Here is a 20,925-nt window from a genome sequence, read left to right on the forward strand (position 1 = left end):
ATGGAGAGCATGTGAATTACTTCTTAATGCATTTAAATCAAATCAACTATTTAACTGTCACCAAAGATCAAGTATGACACTGTTGTTTGCAACATAATACAGTTTAATAGTGATAAGTGTTGTGCGTTGCTCCTGACGTCGTAGTTACATTTTGCTTCTTGTATAAAAATGCAGAATTATCATTTTTTATTTAATGCAGTTGTCAGTAATGTGATGTAGCTTGTCAGAGTATACTGTAGCTGTGCTTATATACGGGTCTGTGTGGGTGGAAGGATAACAAATTTCAAGGCTTTGTAAGAGCAAAGGAGGGGAGCTTACTGGTAATTTTGAGTGGGTGGGAGGGAGGCTTATAGGTGGGTGAGAAAGTAACCAGTTTTTATTTTACAGAAGTGGCAAAGCAAACAATGTAGAGTCTCGTATGGGTGAGTAGGATGAGTATAATGCTTATTTTTAGACCTGCGATTGTGTTTGCTTATGTATACGAGTGCGCACATAGCCTGTTTCCAGGTTCTTGTGTGTTTCTGGGGAGTGTATATGGGGTGTTTTGCCTATTCACGGTCCTCTCCTGGCGAATGAGTAGTTCTCTTAGTGACTCCAAGATGCTTCAGCTTGCCCATCACTCTTTTTCCCATCTGGTTGAACTCGGACGTGTAGGTTGCCTCCATCTGACGCTCCGTCTGGTGCCTGTGACAAAGCAGTGTAACATTTCCAATGAAAAAACAGTGCAATTAAAACTGGTTAAATGGACTAATACAGTAGTGAGTAGAAAGACTGGTAAACTAGCCTCCATTTGGCATTAAAAGCCTTGCCGGGCAATATTGTTGAATTTAGTACTGTCTAACAATGCAGTATTAAAAATTTCTTCATTAAAAAAAATTTAATTAACTTAATTAATCTCCACTTCGTAAAAAATATGACAAAATGTCTCTCAAAAATGGAAAAAATTCTTAGAGAAATATGATAAAAACATATTAAAATGCAAATTAAAATGTCATAAAATCATGACTTATTAAACCTGCAGTGTGGAACTTTTACAAATAAATGAGCGTCCGTTACATTCAAGCCCTTGCCAGATGAGTTCACACAATGCTGCCTATCACCGCCAGATAAATCTCTGTATTTCACAGTATACCAAAGTTTTTAATCTGGTGTCAGGTTTAGCTCTCTGGTAACTTGAATGGGGATAAAATAATTTGATCATTCGGCTCTTCTAGACTTTTCAAATGTTATTGGACTGAATGGATAAAATTCTGAGAAATGAGTCATTTCGTGGGGGTTGTGTGATGCTTAAAACAATTTATCTAGGGTTTTACAACCACAAATTCCTAAAAAATAAATGAACAATAAAACATATTACTCTACAATGTGTCAATTTTATCATGAAAAGTTGGTCACTAGTTAGACCCCATCAGACCCATTTTCAGTCACATGAGTAGCTGTTACAATAACTTTCACATTATCATGTGCTACAAGATGCTATCCATTTACATCACTATAATGTAAATACACATATTAAGATGATAACAGGATGATGTTTATTATGAATTTATGTGATATGAATGTGTTAGCTTATAAAAAAAAAGGAGAAAGGATCATCCTCTCTCAGTTATGAGTCTTTGTTAATTATGCTGAAAGGCTGAAACTTCTTCCAACAACATAATCTTGATTAGTGTTCATAGTTAGAAATCTTTGATGTATCCGTCTGCCTGCTATGACAGCAGTTGAAAAGTAGTATCATCCAGCGTGTTCCAGCTCACAGGAAGCATTTGTTGGAAGGAACCCAGGTACATGATTTGCACATTCATTAACTTCATGTTTAGTTTATCCTGAACACTTCCCCTCTTCAAACGAAAAGTACATGTTTTATTGTCCATTCTAAGAAACCCTATCTGTAATACGTGACTGTCTTGAACATTCATCCTATTTATTGCCTGGGAAGTGCTTCCTTTGTGTAAATAAGCATCCATTGTGCCTAAAAACTGTTATCTCTTGCCTTGCTACTTGATTGTTGATCCCTTAGTAAACTTTGTCTTGACATAGCCGTACAATTCATCATGCAAGTACACTTACCTGGCTGTCACTCCTGTGTGGAGGTTGCTATTGGAGACCAGTGCTTCCCCAGACAGGAATTCTGCTCTGATCATCTCTGGTGTCAGTTGGACTCCTGAGTCTTCACACCTGCACACAGGCAAACATAATCTAGAAAACCCTTCCAACAAAAGGATCAATATTGTCACTGTTATAAGTGCTTACAGTTTGTCCGTTGGTCCTGCCAGATCATCAGGAGGGCCGGTGAGAGGAGGAGGTGCTGTGAGTGGAAGTATATCGGTGCTGTAGTCGACAGACCTATGGGAAACACACACAGTGCATTTTCCCCTGAAGAGCCAGTCCACACATTACTGAATTGAGATGATGTTAAGGCAACTACTCCATCTTACTTAGATGAAAGGACTGCTAAGCGTTGTTTGAACAGGAATGATAAAAGTATGCCAGACTAAAAGTTGATACCACTTAGGAGCAAAATAGAATCCAAACACTGATAACCTAAAGGTTTTGCTTTTGCTGTTGACCCTGACTTGACTGTGAGCAGAAACTTTAAAATGTTTGGGTCATGGGAATACATAAAGTACACCGAGAAACAGTCATATTGTGCAAATGAAGGAGTCATGACCTGGACTGGATGACACCAGCTATGTGTAAATCCATTATTCAAGTCCTCCAAAAGTAGTAGTAACTATTAGCTAGTTTCAAACTAGTGACTGATTCAATTGGGCTGCACCATTTAAAAGGTCAAGACTTTAGTAATATGCAATAAAAAAAAATAAAAAAAAATTTTTTTTAAAAATCTGTAGTGCCATCCAATCAAGAGTTATCAAAAGTGTATAAAGGAAGTTCTTTTTCTTACATTTTTTGCAAAAATAACAATTTTGGGGGACTAAACTATTTATCAAATTAAAAGCCAAGAATTACTTTTGTTTTATCTTTATATACTGTCCATACATAGAGAAATATGTGTTTCAGAGTTGGGATTCATGCTTTTTAAATGAGTGGAAAATATCAGATTATGCTAACCTAATCAACGCTACTTACTGTAGCTAGTCATTTAGTCTCATGTTGTTAGCATAACCTTTTTTAATTTTAAGTATAGTGTGCTGTTTTTGTGAAGTGTAATTGAACATATATCCAGCTTACATCACTGTTAAACAGCATTTTGATCATGAGTCAGGTCTGATGTGTCGACTATTTCCATATTACTTCTGTGACTTGTCAATCTAAATGGGTCATATTAGCGAGCTAATGTTATTTTTCTTGGTTAGCTCAGCTAGCTACGCAACAGTCACACTTGACAGTTAGTGGGTGTAAATATTTAGTATCAACACATCTCTAAGTGAGAACTGCAACCCATTTCAAACACTTAACATGTTACAACTGCGTAATATTTGAATTTATGAAGAGCAGGTGCAACCAATTCCTGGAGAATTAAATATTTTCATGCTATAAAACAGTAATGTTAGCGTGCAGCAATCAATAACCGAATACTGGATTACTGAATCAAAAATATGCATTATAATCAAACTCTTGTGTATGACAGGTTTCAGCTGCAGTCGTATGAGTGCTATGTGCTGTGTGGTCACAGTAATATGGCTCTAAAATACTGGTAAGTGGACTGTATCCAGAGAGTTACTGTTTTAAAGTTTGTTGGTAGCTGAGACACAATTAAGTCTTTTTAATCTTTCACATACCCTGTACATATAAGGTGTAACACACACTTCTTTCTTTCTCCTGCTGTGAAGTTGCTGTCAAGTTAATACTCATCTTCTATTATGATCATCTGACATTAATCATATTGTTTGTGTTCATACAATAACTGGAGACACTGTGAAAGTATGTATGTATATGTGTGTATGTGAGGCAATGATAGAAAATTAATAAGACTGAGCAAAGAGGCTGGGAGAAAGTCATCACTTGCATAAAAAACAATAACATATCTACAGCTACCCTGCAGATCAGTGCTGATGGGCATACAGAGAATACTTTCTCTTGTTAGGCATCTGATTATGTAACATAATGAGGAAGGTGAGGAGAAAAAAAGAGAGAGAATAAGATCCAAACCCACGCATTCATGAGTACATCATGTTAACAGAGGTGGCCCAAATTACTTAGGCGTTCAGTCAAATAAAGACTTAAAATGGTTTCAGATCTATCTGGGAACATGGCTTCATTAGCTCTGCAAATTTAACTTTGGTACTTAAATCGGCTTTAAACAATAAATTCTGTCATGCAAGACAAATTACAACATACATGAGATAAGTTTCTTGAATAGTGTCTGAAACTGTTTTGCACACCTGAGTGGTATTGGTTGATACAGGGTGCATAGAGAAGCATGCACCACAAATAGAACAGGACAGCCCTATGCTGTGTTCACTAATATACTACATCAAAATATCATAATTTATTCACTGTCCATTTAGGCTAAAGGCTGAATAAATCATTATCTCACAGTGTAAGTGTAGACAGTGTTTGGGTCTCTTTCCCTCCATATGGCCTAAATTCTGCACACAGAAATGATTGAACTTGAGGTATACAGTAGTACTGGAGGAAAGAAGGATTTTAGAGAGTATTTTTCTGCCTGATGTAGCCTATGTAGTATAACACTAAGACTAAAATCATAATTTTATTAAAATAAGAGACAAACAAATCTTCCAACAGGGAGAGATGCATGTTTCAAAGGAGTTGTCCTTTGCTTTGGGATTTTTCTTGAAAAAAGAAAAAGGTATCAGTGCATATCTTGTCAATCCAAAACTACTGAAATATGGTAATTTGCATTGCAGTCATGTGAAACTGTGTATTTTTGACAGTGTTTTGATGAAATCAGAGGTTCTGAAACCTGAGGGAGAAAACTAATCTCAACACTTAGGACTGATTTTAGGAATAAACAACTATGGGACTATTTTGCAAAAGTAGGACTGATGAGTATAAGAACACAACTACTGTACATCATTTCTCTATCTTTATCAAACCCTAAAGGGTCATAAATAAAAGCAGCCCATTTCACAAAAACTAAATAGAATCAGTCAATAATTGAAATCCAAAATGACAAATGCTGCAAGTGCAAAATGCAGTTTCAACTCCATGAATTAGGAAGGAGTTCTGCTGGATATGTTACAAGTAGACAATTTGACATCCAGCAACCTGGCAGGTGCAGGAAGTTGTGTGGACAATTGGACGTCATGTTCCTGAAATACTGTGCGTGAGATGATGAATGGAATCCCAAGCTATGAAATATTGATGCTGTGTTTTGGCAATTCGACAGAGGGCTTAAAGAGGATAAATGTCTATATAAAGAGGAAGGAACGAGACAGGCAGACAAAAAAAGCTGTCTGTTTGGACATCTCTTGTGTTTGGCAATACATATAAATGTAATAAAACATTAAAAATATAACCAGTTGTAAAGCCACAAATATCAGCCTATGTCTTACCTAACCTTTCTAACGCACTATAACCTACCTCTGATAAATCTCATTATATCTACAGATGAACATCAAGAACAAGTTAAAAAATTGATTGATGGGATGTGTTTGGAGGAAATAAAGACAACTGCTACACATGACATTGCTACTCCCACTTGTCATTTGATATATTGTATTTATCTCAAAAGCATCAGTAATGAATTGATTGGGGGTCTTGCAACCAGAGGGTCATAAGTTCAAATTCTTCCACAGGCTGGAAAGATATGGACAGAGGAAGTGAACAACAGCTACTTTCCACTCTGTAAACAAGTACTGTAAATATTAGCAGTACTAGTGCTTTTGGACCCCTCAATGCTCCAGTTGGAGCTTGTCAGTGGTTTTACATGGAAATCTCTGGGTGAATCTGACTCTCTCCTTCAACTTCTGGGTGGCTAATGCCAGTAAAAATGCTTTCCTTCTGTCTTGTTAAGTGAATAAGAGAAAAAATAGGAACTGACACAATTTGATACTGTACACAGTGATGTGCAGCAGGTAGTGGTAATAAACTCTAACTGCTGATCATCATTAATTTATGTCAGCTAACATCAACGGAGATTCTAAAATCTGTTCTACAAATAACAAAGGCAGGTAGATAAAAGGCTTTTCACCGTGCGGCTCACATTATGAAGTATCCCTCTTAATTGAATCGAGCAAATGGGTCGTACCCATTTCAGTTCTGACCCACCTGCGCAGGGCAAAGTCGCTGGTGAGAGCTGGCTGGTTGGACAGACAGTTCAAGGTGATAGAATCGAAATTCGTCCATGTCATGACTCCTTTGATCACTCCCTGCATCAAACAAATTTGATGAATGATATATTAGCAGCTAGTGGTCGAGTCCAGCAACAAAAATCTGTTTTTTTGATTAAACAAAAACAACATATAGTATATATGAAAAAAATCTGGTTCAAATGCTTTTAAGATAAGACTAGAAGCATCCAAAGACACTTACGGACTTGAATGTCTCTGAAACAAACTTACCTTGCGGTCCAGAAACTTCTTCTGAGTGTGTTGGGTTTGTGTTTTGACACCACACGTGTTGATCTCAGGGTTTGTATATCTGCATACAGAAAGCACTTTCTTTATTAATATCTGGGTTTGGTCAGAGAATAATCAATACATTCAACACTCAGGTGTAAAGCTGGGCACTATCGAGTAAATTCCTTTTCTTACATTTTTTACTAAAACAAAGTAAGATTTTTGTTACCATGAACATTTATTTACTGATGATTTTTTAGACAACCCCCACAGCACTGGTCTCATATTCAGATAGATTGCTTTATAAATGCAAATACCATGAAGAATTGGTTTGATGCTTAATAGAAATGGATAATGCAAGTGTAGATGAGTCTTTCTACCTGGGCAGAGGGCAGAGGTGGAACTCCAAATCACTCTCTAGGTATTTAGGAGTCGGTTTGTAAGTCTGGAGGCCTGGAGCTGGGTTCTAAAGCACAACATGATGACAGAAATATGGAAACAACACTAGTTTAAATATACAGTCATACTGATATCTGTCATGTCGTGTAAGGAAAAACTACATTCTCTGTCGGTTTTGCAGTCACTTTAGATAAATGAAAATGAATAAAAAGCCTTACAAAGATTCTGAGTGGGTTTGCCAGAAAAGGTCTGAGCAGAGCTTCAGGGGCACTGAAGGTGAGATTGTCTCGAGCCTCCTTTGCTTCCACATCCTCCTCTTCATTTTCATGCTGCTTTTCCTCCCCTGCTCTGGGAGACTGTGGTACCAGCTCACTCTGAAAAGTGTCAGCGCAGTGAGGTTTTATTTAAACAAATGAAAGAACAAATGAGTAGATATCTCTGAATGACTGAGTCAAACAATATCTGGATGACATATTATGAACGAATGAGTAAATATTGACTAAATCTGGATGTTTTCGTCTGGGTGCTGTATAATTACCGGAGCTCCAGTACGAAGTGGTTTGGCTAAAGTAGTGGGTATATAAGAGTTAAATGCCTCCCAGGCTGACACAGGCCGGTAGCCCATAAGCTTATAGTGCTGAGGAACCTAGCAAAACAATATGAACAGACAATATGGTTATAATGGCAACACAACATCGACACAGATAAGAGAAATGATTTGTAGGATGACTTATAGAAACCAACAGAGCAGAGCTACACATTGCAGGCAAATTATAATTTCAATCTCTTGTCATATCCATTTTTGTAAAGTGTAATCAATCACACATAGAATACGTCGAATATATTTTATATTGTCATATTTTCTATTAATTATGCCTGCTGGGTACATCTGTTGATTTATACGTATGGTGTTCAGATGACCTGGTGCAGTATATACCTACCTGAAGCCTGAAGAAAGGAATATGTGCTGTCACAGTCACATCAACAGGATCCACAGGCACTGTGACCAAATTACTGGGAGCCTAGAAATATCAAGGAGACAAATGACATTATTTGTCCAATTGAGCACTGAGGCCTTTTCTCTGCAGGGCATCAGGAAAATGAAAGATTTAATCAAAGTGCGGGAAACTGAACTTCCTCTTTGATTCCACGGTTAGATCAAAGATGTCTTTTAAGGGAAATAATGAATGAAAATTGTTTCATGTGAAGATAAATAACCAGCGCTCACTTTTCAGTAGTGTCTCATCCTCTGTATGTCAGCTCTCATTAGCGTAGTTTAGGATTTTAATTCAATAGGCTAGATGAAGTGATTTGCAAAGAAGTTGTTTTGCTGGTAGACATTAATGGGTAGGTATACTTCAAACATAACTAGCAACTTCTAATCTGCAGTAAGACTGTCTGATATTTACAGTTTGTGTAGTTATGTAATGTACCCACCAGCTGGTCAGCTTCATCAGAGAAAATGGGGAAAGAAAATGGAAAAACTCTCTCTGAGGAGATCTTCAGATCACATGTCTTCTCTTCGTCAACTGAGAAAAACATTTTAAAAAAAAGGCAGCACAAAAAAATAAGGAAAAAAAGTTAATTTCTACATATTACCTTTCAGGGTCAGTGATAAATGTGGCAATATTCAGAGTATGACTAAATGCACACAACACCACAAATAGCCCTGCTCCTGAGGCCTGCGTGTACTGTATGTTTCAAGAACGTCATAATAACCGGAGGGGATCTGATTTCAATTTTACCTCTAGGAATAAATTCAATTAAGTATGCTTTATTGACATGGCATAATGAAATTATTTCTGAATCAAGAGATCACGGGATAAGCAAAACCTTTCTGTGCCGAGGGCAGGTTCATCATACTGTCAGACAGTTTCTTCAGCGAGGCCAGTCTCCGGTTCATTAGACATCGGATCACAACCTGTGAGAGAAGAGCACAGCGTCTTACTGTTTTACACGACTCCCAATCTGTAGAGGTTTAGAGAGTTTCTGATAGCACGTGTTCCCAAAGACAAATCCAGTCGGGATTGGCTGATAAAAATACATCAAGCAAGTAAAGATTTTCAACGTATACTATATAAAACATATTAAATTTTCTAGTTTTACATTTACAAAAAAAAACATTTATCAGCCATCAAGTCTAAAATTCGACAGCTGCGCTAGTAGCTCTGTTACCGAGCTAAATGCTAACGTAAGCATGACATGCTCTCAACGACAATGCTAGCATGCTGATGTTCAGTGTTTACCATGCTCACCGTTTTAATTAAGTGTGTTAGCATGCTAACATTTGGTAAGTAGCCTAAACAAAGTACAACTCAAACTGATGGAAATGTCATTAGTTTTGCAGGAATTTTTTCATAGACCAAAGTTTTGGACTGACAATGGCGCTAGATAAAAAGGTAAGGGATGACAAAACTTACAAATTTTCCTGATGTGGGCATGACAGTGCATCAAATAGTTGCCGAGATATTTCACAAAAAAACAAAAATTTCAGCCTCACAGCAGTGCTTCAGGGATTATTTTGTTTTATTTAAATAACTTTTAGAGGCTTGAGGAGATAAATTACAGTAATTCACAGTAAATAAAACAAAAATGTGAGGAAAGCTTGACAAAAAAAATAAAATTGTGGGTCAGAAATATATATTCTATTTTTCCTAACCTGAGCTACCATCTCACGACCCCTCAGATTAATCTAGCGACATCTTGTAGGGATTTTGAACCCTAGGTTGGGAACCGCTGCTCAAATCTATTAGGTCAACCAAGTGTTCAGTAATAGGAAAAGAAATGTATGCTCTTCCTGTGGCTCTAAGAGGCCATGTGAGACTACTCTGCTTTTACTGGAATGCGCTCTACCCAGGAAAGTCGACCCTACTGTAATGAATATTATACATTTAGTGTGTGGAATTTACACATGGCTGAACTAAAGGGAGGGGGCCCGCAGGAACACTAGCCCTCTCCCGAGGGAAGAGGAAGGTGTGTGTATGTGTGATGTGCATCAAAGCAAATGCTCATGTATGTGTGCATTTACACATATAACCCCAGTGACTTCACTGTATTTGTACATGGATGTTTGTACCTTTCGTGCCGCCTGCTGGAACAGTCTGAGGGCTCTTTGTTTCAGTTCCCAATGAAAACTGGAGTAAAACTGGAAGGACGGGGCTCCCTCAGGGGCCTTGAGGAGGTTAAAAAGACATTTATTGCTGACTTCCATATGCTCATTTGGCATCGTTACACTGAGTTCATATAAGCAGAAGCATAAAGTGAAATTTCATGAGATCTCAGCTTGGAGTACCTAAATGACAAAAGATAGCAGAATAGTAAAAGTGAATGTTAGATTGAATTTAACTGCAGGATAGGCTGTAAAAAACAGATTAATTTGATCTAAGAAGCCCCTCTTCTGCAGAAGCGAGCAGAAGAAAATGTAAAATCCACATGTTCTATGTTGGTACAAAATAATAAAATCTTTTACCAAGACAAGATATGGTCCTACTAAGAATTAATTTGAGTTTCATATTGAAATGTTTTATATAGTGCCTTCAAAATTTCCCACAATGGAACTAAAAAAGTAGTAATAGTGTCCGTATCATGTATAATACTTTCTGCTAATAATACCACAATATAATTTTACTACTCACTATTGAGTGTCTATTTTATAAGGAGTCATGAATGAGTGAACGAAGGAAACAGTCCAAAACTAACAGTGTATTAATCCGCCTTGTTCTTTCATACTTCTCTACCATGTCTGTGGTTCTAAGTCCAAAGTCCATTAATTCCCACTGAAGATGTAAATCATTAAAACTGCTCATAAATATATTGTTTCATTTTTGAAAAAAGGCTCAGTAATTTCCTATAACAGCAGGGCACTGTAGTTTTTAGCAAATGTTACTCAAACAGGAGTAATGTGTGAATTTGTTGGGGACTATTTTTAGCTGTGGATTAATACATATTTGGTGCAACAATGAGTATTTACAGCAGAAGGACGGCGCATTTGGAATTGTCTCAAAATAAACTACAGTGCTCATGTTCATGGTGATGAAGGAACATGTCACCCAGTGCAACAGTGTGGCTCACTGATGTGTTTTTAATAAATATTGGAGCTCTACGGCACAGAGGAAACAGACAATACAATAAAATTGATTGTTGGTTTTGCCTCTTTGCAGGATTTATTGACAGTAAAAAACATAGAATATCACCAGACTTATCCTTTAACTTATAAGCCTAAACACAATGATGCAATCAATGCTGTCTGATGCTTTACATGTGATGGAGGGCTGATGAAACACACAAGCAAATTCCTGGAACTGCAGGCAAGTAAATGTGTCACGCATGATGCCAAAATTAAGCTAATGATGAAAGGATGGCTCAGACTAGTGCAGCAATGTTGCATTCAAGTGGGGAGTTACTTTTGTTACGTTATCAGCAAAGCAAACCAAATGAAATGTGGAAATTCTGAGTCTATTTAGGAAATAAGTAAACATAAAAGAGTAGAGGTTTACCTGTCCTGCTTCACAAAGCAACCGCCTGGAGGAAAGTTTGGGTGGTCCACTGGCAAAGTCTTCCTCCTGCTTTACATCCCCCCTTTTTACCTACAACAGAATCAGTTCACAGTCTTTTTCCCCAAGGCAAAGAGATGAGACAATTGCTAAAAAGATAAGTGGCATCTACACTGTAGAAAAATGTAAAATCCTGATACCTTGACAGCAACTGCCACACATTACTGTTTTTAGTTTGACAAGAAGTAACTTACTATCAAAGCATTTTACAGTACAGTGTGTCACCTTGTCAAGAAACCTGCTAAAAGAAGCTGCAGTACAAAGGGAGACTGGTATATGGCATAAAAGTGAATGTATATGCTGTTCTTTCTATTTTTGCTCGGTACTTCAGAGTTCTAGCAATGACAGATGGTGGAAGGCTGATGGAAAAAAAATATTCCCACATGTTTATCCTCTTTTTTTAACTTGAAATCTTTTGGCTGAAGAGGAATAGAAATGGTCTTGGCGGGGTATGTCTTAATTCTGTGAAACAATAGCTATTACTAGCTATCAATCCTTCGGCGCATTCAATTCCTTACCGCAGACTCACAAATTCTAGACTAATAAACATATTATGAGTTCAACAAAAAAGGCCAACATGTATCTTGGTTACCCAATATAGTCTGAGCGATGAAAAGATTGTGTTGCAAAGCGGTAAATCATTTCACTCTGACGCAAACAGAAGAGGAGGGTTTATCTGTCTGGTTATTTAATTTCTGGCCTGCAGTCAAGATTCAAAAGAGGACCTATAGAGGAAGATGATAGCTCTTCCTATAATAAAAACAACAGAGTTTCCATAAAATATCAAAGTATGGTGAAAGATATGAGGCTGTAAACATGCATGTGTGTGCGCGCGTTATAAACAGTGCAGGTGAAGATGAGACGAGGGAGGAAGTACTGTTAAGTGTCTGTGAGAGTTCTGTCGACTATTCAAATAACTTCTCAAAGGAAACTCATACACGTACACAGACTCATAATTCAAAACTGATTTTACTTTGGCTGAGTCTGAGTTATTGAGTTTCCTCAATAAAATCAATCACAGAGGCAGAATGTTTTGTTTTTTTAAAGGATGAAAATCGCCGTGTGATTCAATACTGTTACAACAGAATCGGGTTATGACATCAGCATGCATACGGTGCCTTCAGAGAAAAACATCCCGCACAAGTTATTAGTTATCAACACATCCAGTACATGTCATGTTGAATTAAATGGAAAGAACAACTCAAAGGCCATAAAAATACTCAACTGTGGTTCTTGAAGGTCAGTGTCCTGCAGGGTTTTGCTCCTTTCTACTGTATTTGTTAATGAAAACAGACCCTCAATAACCACATGTTCAAACTGAGGGAAAAATCTTACCATGTATTCATGTAGTGCAATCTCTCTTTCCTCCAGTACCTGCCTCCTGGTGTGCTCCGACATGGGGTCCTTACCCAGATGAACTTGCCTGTTTGCAAGTTAAAAAAAAAACTTAACAGGGACAAAAAATGTTGACAATCAACATAACAGAGTTGTAGTTACTCTTACCATCTGAGGTGGTTGGCTTGCTCTTCCTTCACATTTTGTTGAACCTTTTTTATGAAGAGGGCTTCCTTCATCTGCCTGTTTTGAAGACCTACCATACTGCCGCCGGACATGACTAAAGTGAAGAGACACCAGCAAGATTGAAAACATTAGGCTGACTTTGTCATATGTATTCTATGAAATGCAACGCAAGCAACTTGAAAAAGATACAGTGCAAAAGGAGAATATGACAGGACGCAAAGTTAATTTGTACAACCATAAGTTTGATGAAGTGACACGCATGTTACTAGAACTGCATCCACCTTCTCTCAGGTCTTTAGAGCTGAGTTTATTGGAGTCTTTGATCAGCATCTTTGCCACCCCTGCAGGGGTACAAACATCCACCGGAGGCTTCTGTGCAGGCTTAATCCCAGTCTGATCTCTCACTGTCTACAGAGCAGGAAAAAGAAAACATTTAAGTGTAGCTGTGATGTCTAGAGTGGATTTTTACTTTTTACTTAAACAACAAAGTTTCAGTTGTTTCCGAAACTGGTATCAAAAAAGACAAATGTGGAACCAAAACTAAAAATGTCAGGGACTGCTGAAAGAAAATGAGTCTCTCCACTCCCCCTTTATCTAAGGTGAAAAGTGAAAATGAATTAATTAAGATAGCAGACTAATAAGTACATCTTACACTGTACTTAAATAAAGACCTTAACATTTTTCATGAAAGAGAGAATTTCTCATACCTATTTTCTGCATAAGAATGAATTCATTAACCTTTTCATGGAGCACCAGCCAACTACCGCTGCATTTCAAATTAGGATAAGATAGTGATGTGATTGATGAGTTAACTGACACAATCAGCCCTCTAATTTGACCATTTTTATACAAGTAAATGAGAAAAAACCTCAGCCAGTAATACACGCACTACCTTTGATTTGTCTGCTTCCTTGGTCGACCTGTATTTGTTTCTAATCCGGGGAGGCGTTTGGTTGGCAGGTGAAGATCCTTTGTACTCTGCAGACACCGCGTCTCCCCGACCCGGCTTTCCTTCCAGCTGACTATCATCCAAAAAGATTAATAAATAAATAAGGATGTACTCATATTGGAGTAAGACTCACCGTCATTTTAATTATGACAGAGCCATGCACATTAGTAAGGGCTGAAGTAGATTCATCACTAATTTGACTGCAACTGACATTTTTTTGCAATTAATTTGAGTTTGCAGAGTCAATACCAGAAAAGTGTAAATGAACAAAAACAGTGGATAGATGAAAATGAAACAGTTAGGGGAGGGGGTGGCGGGCTCAATAATAGCTTCAGTTTTGTTTATGAGGTCCAGGTTCACCTCTGGAATCATTCCAGGATCAGTTCGTAACAGATTAAGAATGGCTCTTAATTGAGTGTTTATATAATGATAAATGGGCAGCTGGAGACTTGAAGGGCATGGGGGTGGCAGGGAGGCTGAACAACGAGGTCAGAAGACAGATAATGAATTTTCATTATATTTACATTTTTTTCTTGCTGCCACATATTTTCAGAATCAGTGTCCCCCTCATGTATGTAAATGGGCATGGACAAAACATTAAAAACACATTTCAATCACTAATGATGTCCAAAAAACAACCACAGAGTTGACTCAACACCTCTCTGACACACTATCAACAAAAGCTGAACATTATAAGCGTCACAAGGATTAATTTATGGATTTATAGCAGGGCTGTTGTGTTGAGTTGCATTAGATTGCACTACATTGACAGAGAATGCGACACAGAAGCATAAATCATTCAAGTAATAAAATTAATATGTTTACTTTAAACATGGCCTCTACTGTATCTGTGTTACATAAGCCGAGCAGGGGACAGTCAGGACCTAGTGTCAGGTATTGGTTCAAGCTGGAATAAACATTGACCCTCACAGATGTGTATATTTCTTTCACGCACACATATCTCATCTTTTATTTGGTTCCACTGCAGGGAACAACAAACAGAGGGAGAATGTTTTATATGCTAAACATTCATTGGGAAGCATATCCATCTTGATATCACTGCACCAGCTACCAAGCTATTTTCATGAATTATTAACTTTCGGCCGAGATAACACCAAGACAGCGCAGTGGATAGAGCTACTGCTGTGTGATGGATAGCGCTCTCATGGGAACAGAATTAAATATTAGGTTTTATACTGGCTAGAAAACAACCAGGAGCACACAAGGCCATTTTGTCTGAATCCAGTAGGTGTGTGTTTTTACCCCCAAATGAACCATCTAGTTATAGTTTGCACATAAAACCTGCAAGTTACCATTACTGAACAGCAAGAAGAAGAAGGAAAAGGTTCTTTTTGATCACTTTATCCCATCATTTATGATTTTTGTTGCTTACAAAAAGGAAGACTAGCTGGTTGTTCGCTCACCCACAATAGACACTACAGGGAAAAACTAAGAGAGTTAAAGATCTGTCAATAAAATATGTGTTTTATATAAGCAATTTGTTGTATATCTTTGTGATGGAGTGTTGTATTCTTCAAACAGTCTCTGCTATCGCTGAGTGGTACTTCTACTAGAATGTTAGTATAATCCAGAGAAGTTGGAACTTGTAGCATCAGCTGTGGGTTATAGAGAGAGTACAACAGAGTATGAGATAGAACAGTAGGATAAGATAGCACAGTAAGATGTGTTACAGTGGAGTACAAATACAACACCAAACAAATATTTTCTGGTGACTCCTGGTCAACTGACATTAGTGGAAATACTGGTGTGTTGGTATCTAATGTCTGTACCAGGGTGAATACAGAAAGAAGCCCTTTATAAAATCTTACATAAGCATAACATTTTTTGTGAACAGTGGATTTCCCTACAAAACAATCAACAGCTCTTTATACCTGAGGGCTATGTGAGGGGCGGAGCTCCCAGTGATGGTACAGAGATAGGGTTTGGTGTTGAACTGTGAGATGACCAGCTGGATGGTGACCTGAGAAGTTTCATACTGGAAAGGACTGAAGGTCACAATGATCTTCAGCTCACCATTGGCTGGTATTACACCTGGAAGAGCAAAGATAAAACAACAGAGATGAATGAATGTGTGTGTGTGTGTGTGTGTGTGTGTATGTACTTGGCTTGTGTCAGTCAACCCAACCAGGGGTACTTGCACCCCAGGGGGTACTGATGCAGCTGCTAGGGGACATGATGAAAGATTGTGGACCAGCTCAGCTAATCTGAAAAAAATATTTTAAAAATACATCCACATATTTGTGTTAAGCATGAAAATAGTGGTGCTGATACAAATGTTTATTAATGCACACATTTATCGTCACAATAACCAGTAAGCTACCAGCTATGACAGGCTGACTGCATACCTCCCACCAACCTGAGTCAGTTGTAATTCTCATTGCATGTGTGTGAAACCTAGTTGGCAAATGAGCAGAACTTGAATAGGTAGCAAAAAGTAATGGATAACTGGTTGAAATAGTTAAAGTAGTGGATAAACAGTTAAAATAGTTAGCTTAAAGAAATGGATAAATGGTTAAAATAGTTAGCTTAAAGAAATGGATAAATGGTTAAAATAGTTAGCTTAAAGTCACTTACAAACAACTGAAATAGCTAGCTAAAAGTAATGGATAAAGCTTTGAAAGAATTAGCTAAGAGTAATTTATAAACAGTTAAAATAGTTAGCTTAAAGTATTTTACTGTATAACCAGTTAACACAGTTGAAGAAATGGATAAATAGTTGAAATTGTTAGCTTAAAGTGGTAGTAGTTGTACAAGTGCAAAGTTAATCAAATGGACCTCATTTGTTTGAGAAATTTTGTAGTAATATCTGCTTTTATAGTATACTACTATACTATACTATTTAAGTGATAAAGTTAAATAGTATCCACTTGATTCACTTCTGTCTATGAAGGGGTATTTGTGCTCATCAGATAGGGCTGTGGGCATACGTCAGAGAAGAAAGGTTGGGAACAACCGGTGTAGGTTATCCAGCCAACTGTGATATGAAATCATTGATAACTGGGTAATGACTTCAAATACAAATGAATGATCTGTGGTTACAAACGGGTGACGAATGACCTTTAAAATGATTGATGAGAGAGTGTGATTGTAGGGATGGTTCTTATTCTCTTGATCCCAAAGAGTGATAATTACTGTACCAAAAATAATATAATGTTGAATTACTATTGTTAACTGCTGTGTGACTGAATGATTTTATATTGTGACCTGCTAATGTTTTAAAGTGACCTTGGTTTACTGTACATATAGAAAGGAAAATGGACAACACATGAAAAGCATTTCCAAAATGAGAAACTCAATTATGTCTCTTCTTTTCATTCCTTGTACCAAGTTAAAATTGCAGCTGTAATTCAGATCCCAAGTGCCGGTTCCGCCATGTGTTCTGATGCTTCCCAGACCATGAATACTGCGTAATGTCAGTGTTTGGAAACTGGAGGCCTCCTTCAAGTTCTGCGATGACTTATCTAATACACAACACATACCAGTCCAAGGTTTTGAGAAAACACAGCTCACTGCTCTCCAGATGGGTTATGTTCTTAATCTGGTAGGCTAAATGAAAACACTTGAAGGAAATGCAACTTTATTTATCCATTTGACCTTTTCTTTTTGTATCTAAGAGTAACAACATGTAGAATACCATAATGTTATCTATAAAATACATGAAAAATCTGCTACAATATGTACTGTAGAAATCACATGCAATGCAATAAAAAGGTACTTTTGATGGTAAATAAATTGATTTCACTAGTTCCTACCTGCTAGAGGATGGATGGAGAAAGCCTCATGGGGCTGAATAACGTACACCTGAAACTCAAAATCAATGGGGCAGCTGCATCTCAGAGGAATAGCGTGGCTCAGGCTAGAGACAGGAGGAAACAAAGAGATGAAAGTTGGGTTTTTTTTTTATGATTTGACACCAGCAGGTGAATGGATTGGAAGCATGGTTGATTGTATGGAAGAATACAAAGAGACAGGCAAACCCTCAGGCAGGTTGGAGGTCAAAAAAAAGTCCACCATAGATGCTGCACAACGATACACACACACCTTTGTCCAAGTGGTACGGCTGGTAGGTAGATATGAGGAGGGATGTGCAGGTCATCGATGACAGGGTAAGCATGAACTGGAATAAACAGGTTCTCTTCCCCCTTAGGAAGAATGTAAGTAGGTTGAATGAACAAGACAGAGTGAAAACATGAGAGAGAAGATAAGAGAGTTTTCCAAGTAAACATGGAGACAAAAATGTACAATATGATCAGCTGCTATAACAAGTTGATGACTAACACTCTATTTGCTTGCGTGGAATAATAATATTAATCTCGTAATGAGCACCAGTGAAGACATCTAAGAGTAAATGTATGACACAGGAAATACCAACCATCTCCCAAATACCAATGTTTGGTTTCAACACAATCTTATATAAAAGCTTTCATTAGTTTTTCTTGAGAGTTCTTCCTTGTATGCTCAGATAAACTAGGTTACATGAGCTAGCTTTGGAAGGCATTTGTGTCTTTTCTGTGATTGTTGTTTGTGATTTAACAGCTTCCACGAAATGAGATTTAAGCGTAAAACAAACAGCATTAACGCACTGAAGTAGACTGTAGGATCCTAACCTTGCAGTGAACCCGAACGCAGTCATAGAAGTAACGCCACTCATCAGGACAGAACTGGACCTTCAGTGTATAGGCGAGGCCGGGGATGAGTCGATACTTCAGAGGAATCAGATGGAACGAGGTTGAATCATCAGAAACAACTGATTGCACTACGGGCAATAGGAGTCTTGAATCTTATATTCAGGTCACGATTTATAATGGAAAAAAGTACCTTTTTGGTGTAAGTTGTTTGGAAGTGCTTAGTTTGGGTGGGGATGATATGAATATTCATCACCTCGGATGAGATGTTGATTAGTTTCTGAGGGAGAGGAAGAGGAGAGAAAAGAATAATTCATTTCCATCCAATCATGTGCACTTGAGAAAACAATTTCCATATTCTGGATGCTTACATCCAGTTTCATCAAGCATATAGGGGGTAAAATCATTGCCCATTCAATTATATCCAATTTATCCTTGATGGAAATCAAATGAGAGGAATTTAAGATGGGATTGGATTTTCACTGTTATTTTATAACTGTGCTGCAATATTTTGTAAAAATCCAAATGATCTGCTTTCGGTGGGTGCATAAAGTTTAGTGAGATCTGTCATAGTGCGAGGCAGACTATTTGTCCTGTGTTTGTATATAAGAAATTGAAATAACTTATAGTAAAAACACAATGAATATTCAAAGCTCACCAGGCTCTTTAGGTAATCCTTCCCCAGGTCAAACCCACTGAAGTGAAGCTCTGAGGGCTCTGCTTGTATCAGGCTGTTGCTTTTCACTTTGGTATAGATTTCTATACGAACAAAAAAAAAGAAAATAATTACTGAAACGTAATTAGCTTTTTGCATCACAGAAAACTGTTTGAATGAAGGCTTACTCGAGTCTGCAAAGAGGCTCAGCATACTTGTAGAAAATCAAATATACCTCAGTTTTAGGGATTGTAAGGTGTACAAGACAATGCAAATGATATAACTAGTCCAAGCAACTATGTAAACTAATGGAGATGATGTAGCTTTTGCTTTTATCACACATAGAAGATTGTTTGAAATTTGGATGGAAAAAAACAAAAAATGCGAGTGCCCAATGACTGCAAATGATAACTTTATGATCTATCCCAGAGGCAATGGAGAAATGTTCATTTCTCTTGCATCCTCCAAAGGGAGGTCAGGGTCAGCTGTTCTGTACATCAGCAGCATCCCTTTAGCAACTTAGACTTCAGTGTGGTGATAAAGGTCACAGTTAACACGGGGCATTTAACCTATGGTGTCTGGATGAAGGATTGTATTTCTATGTTTAGCTGTCATTTACCTGTAAGTCTGTGTGTGTGTGTGTGTGTGTGTGTGTGTGTGTGTGTGTGTCTGTATACAATAGCATACTATGTCAATCATAGTCTGTAGTTAGTCTTGTATCAATTTGCTACAGTAATTAAGTTGATTGTTAATATTAATACTCAGTGTTGGCAGTGAAAAAAAATATTATTTATGCACCACATCAGAGGGTTTCAAAGGTCATGGTTAATAAGTACTTGATTCCAATAGATGATTGGGGATGTTGGCTCTGCTACTGCTCTCCTCCACCAGCTGGCTCAGTGGCAGAGGAGTCCCTCTCCTGAGAGGCTCCGGGAATATCTGTGGGCCAGACAGGGCCACCTCCATCCTGGCAAAAGGTCAGCTCTCACTCGTCATGAGAGAAATGACAGAAGGCTGGAGGACAGTCAAGGAGACAGCAGCCTGTTGGGAAATACTATGTTGGTAAACCTGTGACTTTTTTAATCAGAGAATCAAAGAAAGTTGTGGAAGTATAGCAGCTTATTTTGAGCCTTAAAGTGAGTGAATTAAATGTGACTATTTGTTCATCTTGACTGTCATAGTGTTGATGAAGATGCAGAAAGTACAGAGCACTAGAGACATCACATCCCCCCTAAATCTGCCATATTTGTGCTGCCCTGATTCAACTAATAAATCCAAAAAAATCATTAGGCTACATATCCTAGATAAGTTAACTTCACAGATAGTTTAAAGTTGAAACAATTTAAGAAGATATAGCTAGAAAGATACAGAATCATACCAGAATCTGATTATAGTAATTTTTATAATATTGACAGTTAGAGACGTGACAAACCTGTGAGCAAGAAGGCTAACAAAAGCTACTAGCATTAACTTAGAGACTACACAGCAAGAGTTTTACCAGCTTCTCGTGAAATACCTTCAGGACTTACTTATGTTTTACATGCACGCTCGCATTTGGTCGTTTAGATAAAATGCTCATATTCCTTCTATTTTCGTAACAAACGCCTTTCGTTTGGACGTCTCTAGTTGTTGTTAGAGGACCCTGCCATCAAACACTGTCGTTGCCATAGTGACATTTGGACTCTCAAGAGGGCGGGACAGACGTCCTGAGGGCGAA

The 20,925-nt window shown here is 37.7% G+C and overlaps 1 protein-coding gene across 1 annotated transcript; it reads right to left on the reverse strand.

The window, feature by feature from the left end:
* Positions 1-354: 354 nt before the first annotated feature.
* On the reverse strand, positions 355-20,896 carry cfap221 (cilia and flagella associated protein 221). The gene is made up of 25 exons (XM_042405420.1): positions 20,738-20,896; positions 20,045-20,249; positions 19,212-19,312; positions 18,747-18,833; positions 18,536-18,631; positions 17,970-18,070; positions 17,681-17,784; positions 15,800-15,959; positions 13,851-13,980; positions 13,240-13,366; positions 12,941-13,052; positions 12,773-12,860; positions 11,381-11,470; positions 9,961-10,056; positions 8,718-8,805; positions 8,322-8,413; positions 7,826-7,906; positions 7,423-7,530; positions 7,103-7,258; positions 6,866-6,951; positions 6,489-6,567; positions 6,196-6,296; positions 2,254-2,346; positions 2,071-2,178; positions 355-684 (listed from the first exon to the last, which is right to left on the reverse strand). Exons 2-25 carry the CDS (start codon positions 20,172-20,174, stop codon positions 549-551), a joined length of 2,550 nt encoding a protein of 849 aa, XP_042261354.1. The 5' UTR covers positions 20,175-20,249; positions 20,738-20,896; the 3' UTR covers positions 355-548.
* Positions 20,897-20,925: the final 29 nt, after the last annotated feature.

Source organism: Thunnus maccoyii, chromosome 24 (assembly GCF_910596095.1).
Source record: "Thunnus maccoyii chromosome 24, fThuMac1.1, whole genome shotgun sequence".
Lineage (NCBI taxonomy): Eukaryota > Metazoa > Chordata > Actinopteri > Scombriformes > Scombridae > Thunnus > Thunnus maccoyii.

Bases quoted from the DNA above. Each gene is read 5' to 3' on its own strand.
- cfap221 (XM_042405420.1), bottom strand. From the start codon at position 20,174: ATGGAGGTGGCCCTGTCTGGCCCACAGATATTCCCGGAGCCTCTCAGG. The intron at 8,414-8,717 runs GTTTTGCTTATC...TGTTTTTCTCAG, and splicing joins CCTGCCCTCGGCACAGAAAG to TTGACGAAGAGAAGACATGT. The intron at 685-2,070 runs GTAAGTGTACTT...GCTTTGTCACAG, and splicing joins CACACAGGAGTGACAGCCAG to GCACCAGACGGAGCGTCAGA.